The 5,563-nt window shown below is 37.2% G+C and overlaps 1 protein-coding gene across 1 annotated transcript; it reads left to right on the forward strand.

Moving 5' to 3' along the window:
- Positions 1 to 2,790: 2,790 nt before the first annotated feature.
- Positions 2,791 to 5,359, forward strand: LOC133035568 (uncharacterized). Its single transcript, XM_061111465.1, has 4 exons — positions 2,791 to 4,028; positions 4,150 to 4,680; positions 4,781 to 5,260; positions 5,329 to 5,359. The coding sequence occupies exons 1-4, from the start codon at positions 4,003 to 4,005 to the stop codon at positions 5,357 to 5,359; spliced, it is 1,068 nt and encodes a 355-aa protein (XP_060967448.1). The 5' UTR covers positions 2,791 to 4,002.
- Positions 5,360 to 5,563: the final 204 nt, after the last annotated feature.

Below are 5,563 nucleotides of genomic sequence, written 5' to 3' on the forward strand. Positions count from 1 at the left end.
CATAACAGGATTAAGATCATTTGATCTAGGATCAACTAGACGATATTGACTTGAATAGATATTACGGTAAGTTTAATAAATCTAAGTCAAAGTTTATTATCGGTCCCTTCCGATGCATACTCCATGCATCCAACCTGAGCTTTACTTTAACCAATGCTCTGGAAAGAACATAGCACTTCTCCAAATGCAAGTAAACTCTGTTATAGATTATCATATCAGTAAAACACTATGTCTGATAAATCTAGGAAACTTTATTCACATAGTCATGTTTACTTTCCAATGTGTTGACAGCACAATAAACAGGATCAAGTATGTGAAAAGGGTTTCAGATGAATTCATACATTATATACATATAATCATGAAATAAATCATGTGAACCATGCAATATTAAATGTTATTTCTGATCTATATTAATAAGTAAAGCTGATTATATTGAAATGAGTTTTATTTAGGGCATAAAACCCAACACCGGTACCATCGGTCCCCACATGGAAAGTATTCGTGGACGGAGCCTCCAACGAAAACGGATCCGGAGCAGGGGTGGCGATGATATCCCCGACCGGGCTTCAACTCCAGGCAGCCCTACGGTTCGACTTCTCAACTTCAAACAACAAAGCTGAATATGAAGCATTGATAGCAGGACTGAGATTAGCAAAGGCCGTGGGGGCCAAAAGAGTAGATGTCTACAACGACTCTCAACTGGTTGTAAACCAGATATCAGGAGAGTATCAAACACACGGCGAGCGAATGGCCGCATATGTAACAATAGTCCGGGAGCTGCTCCACGAGTTCACGGCCTACAAAGTAGAAAGAATCCCCCGTTAAAAGAACGCTCACGCGGACTGTCTGGTTAAGTTAGCTTCAAACAGTGAAATTGAAGCACTGGGGGTAGTACCCGTGGAACGCTTGGCAAGAATAACGGTTGGGCAAGAACCCAACTGGATGGTCCCCATCATAGAATACATAACAAAAGGTGAGTTACCTCAAGAAAGGGCACTGTCTAGAAAGATCCAGTATCAGGCTCATCTGTAATATCCGCTAACTCCGAAAGGGTATTTTTGTAATTTTATTTAGCTGAGAGTATTTTTTTTTTTATGTTACATATTTATGGATTTAAATATGTATGGAATTATTTTTATGGTGATATAATATGTGATTTTATTGGCATGTGTATAATGCCTAATAGATACATTTGTCTGGATATTGTTATATGGGTATATTATTATTATTATTATTATTATTATTATTATTATTATTATTATTATTATTATTATTATTATTATTATTATTATTAACATATTATTATTATTATTATTATTATTATTATTATTATTATTATGATTATTATTATTATTATTATTATTATTATTATTATTATTATTATTATTATTATTATTAACAGTTAGTATATGCGATATACGTATACACGATTCAACCGAACCGAACGCCTATTTTGGTGGAATGGGAATCGCTCCACTTCGGTTCAATGCGATATTTTGCTTGGGTTTAAACACGATAGAAATTAGGTTTTAAACTCTATTTTCGTTCACCCAAAACAGAGAACCAACGAGAGAGAGAGAGCACGTATACGGCGTATACGGTACCGAAAATTTTTCGTTTCTTCAAGCGGAGTGAAACCTGGGTGAACGTGGGGGTTTGGGATCACTTATATACGACCTAAGGAAGCTTTTTAACGTGGTATAAGGGGCGGAAGTCGTCGTTTTAAGATTCGCCATTTTTGAAGCTTCAAAGGTGCGGCTTAGTTACGGACTCGAATTCGAACGTGTTTAAGCTTGTTCTTGGGTCAAGGGAGGTTATATTTGAGTGCATGGGACCCTAAGGATTGTTTTTGACGTAAGAAAACGAAGCTTTAACGTCCAAAACGAAAATCCAAAATTTTGACTCCATTAAAGGCGGTACACCGCCAACGAAGAAGACAACCCCGATCTGCCTTCTCGGACCACTTTTCTTGATCTTTTTGAGGTCCTGAGCATTGTGGAGAGCTTCCCCAATCGAAAGGACGCTTCAAGAGCCATCGGGGACAAAGTTACACTTTACCGGCGACGAAACCGACGAGAACGCCGGCGATCGCGTTCTGACCGTTTCTGAGGTGTTTTTCTTAGATATTTTTGTATATTTTGATTCCTTATTTTATTCTAAGGTGCTTGGTGAAGTTTCATAATTTTCTGAATTTATTTGGAATTATTGTAAATTATTTAGTATAATTCATAGATTAATTATGAAAAATACTTAGATTACTCAGAAAAATCTAAATATATTTTATATGATTAGTTATGAGATATAAACTATTGCAAAATTGGTAGATTTGAATTTCGGTTAATTTTGTATTTTTCATGAATTATTTAGGTTATTTATTAAATTAATTATGAAAAATACTTAGGTTGCTCAGAAAAATCTAGATTAATTTTATTTGATGGACTATGATATATAAACTGTTATAAAATTGGTAGATTGAATTTTCAGGCGATTATGTATTTTTCATGAATTATTGATGTTATTTCTTATTTAAATTATGAAAAATACCTAGGTTGCTTAGAAAATTCAAAGAAAATTATTTATGACTTATTACAGATTATGAAGTGTATTAGAAGAGTTAGATTCGGTTTTTAATCAATTTTGGTATTTTTCATGAATTTAATTAATTAATGCTTAAGTTAAATATGAAAAATAGATAAGTGTTGTTAAAATAGTAAAATGTATTTTTGAAATACCATTTACTGTCTATGATGTCAAAAGGAATAGGTTTTATTATTTATTAGTTGATGTAGGTATTTATTATAATTATTGGTGATTAATTAACTATTTATTTGGACTTTAATAAGAATAAATGGTATTTTAGTAAATTTTACGTAAAAATGTGTTGTATGAATTCATGTTTTACGTTAAGAATGTTTGTTTGAGTCCATGCAATATGTTTGTGTGAATCTAAATAATAAATGCTTATGTATGGTGTGTCATGCAAGCGAAATGGACCTATGTGTTACGTATTTTTACGTAAGTTTCTGTATGAGTTTAGAGATTCATACTTGAATGTATTTTGAGTGTATTGTTGTGTTAATGAATGTCTAGGATCTTGTTCTCAACAAGGAAATTCGTTGAGGTGCTCGAGGTAGCAAGTGTGGTCTTAGCAACTGAGGTAAGAAGAGTGGACATCTGTGCACAGGGTGTATGTTATGCATACAACTTGGGATGGTTTGCTATTTAATTTGATTGTGTTATGATTTCCTTATATTTTGTGATCATCGTTAGCATGAGAATGATATTAGGATCTTGCTGCTTGTGTGAGCATAACACTTGCAGGTTATAACATTATCATGGGTGAGTACAACTTATGGTAATTAATTGCCCTGTTGGATGCCAAGTGTGAGAATAACACAAGGCAGGGCAGTTTACCTCATGTCTGATCAACATGAGTGTATAGTTGATTATCGTATGTGAGTATAATGTGCGATATGAGACATGATTGGTGCATGTGAGAACAACATGCGTTGTGGATATATTTATGGAATGTGAATTACTGTTGATTAATATTAAAGAGCAAATTATGTCAAGTAACTAGTTAGGAGGGTTATGTCCTACATAGCTCTTCTTACTGGGCGTTAGCTCACGGGTACTCTGTGTGCAGGTAAGGGTAAGGCTAAGCAGTGAGAATGAAGAGCTCGAGGCGTGGACCGCATGTTAGGGGGCTGGCACAGTATTTTGCTTTTAGTGTTTTTAACTGCTAAACATTTTGGAACTATTATTTTGACTTAACTAGTTCTTATTTAAGTTTACAGTACTAAAAGTATTTTGTTTTAAACAATGAGATCTCATGCTTGGATATTTTTCAATAAAGCAGTATTTGATTGTCTTTATCTTATTAAATTGTTTTATACGGACTATCCTATGTGACATCTCGGGAAATCGGGGTGTTACAATATGGTACCAGAGCAATACGGTCCTAAAGAATGTGGTTAGCCCTAACATGTAAAGTTCACCGCCATGAGACGAGCTCGACTCACTGTACTGTAAGTGGTTATTACTTATAATTAAGTTGCCTTAAATTTCTGCATGCGAGAGGGTAACATTATTTTCATGTAAAATTGATGATCAAAATGATCTTGATGTGTATTGGTTTGTGTGGTTCAGGAGTTTAGAAATGCCTCCTAGAAGGTCAGTTAGAGTGGGTCGAGGTCGAGGTCGAGGCCAAGGCCAAGGCCGAGATGATGGAGGGATCAATGAACCACCTCAAGCACCACAGGGATGGGAAGAGCGCATTGCTGCACTGGAAGGAATCATTCATAGGCAGGATGAAGAACTTCGTCAGCTGAGACGTCAACCGGAGCCGCCAGTCCAAATAAGGCAGGATGTAGAAAATAGAGACCCACCAGCTGCAGTGGTATATCCTGCTATAGAGGCTAGACATGAGTTGTTAGCAGAGAGATTTCGGAAACAACACCCACCTGAGTTTGAGGGAGGCATAGACCCGGTAGTGGCTGAGGAGTGGATAAGTCGCATAGAAAGCATTTTGCAGATGCTAAGGGTGGATGGGAATGACCGAGTGAAGTGTGCATCTTACATGCTGAGGAAAGATGCTCGTATCTGGTGGGAGGTGGTGGAACAAACAAAGGATGTAGATACCATGAACTGGGACGATTTCAAAAGGGTCTTTAATGAGAAGTATTATAACTCGGCGGCTTCTAGCAGCAAAGGTCGATGAATTTACTGGGTTAGTCCAAGGGAGTCTTACTGTGACTGAGTATGCACAAAAATTTGATAGATTGGCGAAATTTGCTCCAGATCTGGTACCTACTGATAGAGTGCGAGCACATCGATTTGTGGAGGGCCTGAAACCAATGGTTGCTCGAGATGTGGAAATTGTGTCAAGGGGTCAATTCAGTTATGCTCAAGTTGTCGAAATGGCTCTTACGGCGGAGCGGAGTGAAAACAAAATTTGGAAGGAAAATGCTGCCAGGAGAGAATCTAAGAAAGGTGGAGCCAATTCTAATGACCACAAGAAACGGGGACAGGACCAGTCCGGGCAGCCAAGTCAAGACAAGAGGTACAAAAGTGATAACGACCAACGATTTAATGGCAGCAGTGGGCGAAACATTCCAGAATGCCCTAAATGTACCAAACGTCATCTCGGCGAGTGTCGCGCAAAAGCATGCTACAAATGTGGAAAAGAAGGACACATCAAACGCAATTGCCCACTGTGGGGACAGACTGGGAACAGAGCAGAACCCAAGAAAGATGACAAGTATGTTCCAGCCAGAGTTTTTGCCATCACTCAAGCAGAAGCTGAGGCCAGTCCTTCGGTTGTATCAGGTCAGATTCTTATGGCCAACACCACTTGTAAAGTTTTGTTTGATTCTGGTGCAACTCATTCCTTTATTGCTAGCACAATTGTAAATCATATAAATGCACCGAGTGAATTATTTACTGTGGGGTTTGGGACCATGTTACCATCTGGGGAGGTTGTAATCTCTAGAAGTTGGCTTAGGGGTATATCATCGGGATAGATGGTAGAGAATTATTTGTAGACCTGATTGTATTAGATTTA

Source organism: Cannabis sativa, chromosome 1 (assembly GCF_029168945.1).
Source record: "Cannabis sativa cultivar Pink pepper isolate KNU-18-1 chromosome 1, ASM2916894v1, whole genome shotgun sequence".
Taxonomy (NCBI): domain Eukaryota; kingdom Viridiplantae; phylum Streptophyta; class Magnoliopsida; order Rosales; family Cannabaceae; genus Cannabis; species Cannabis sativa.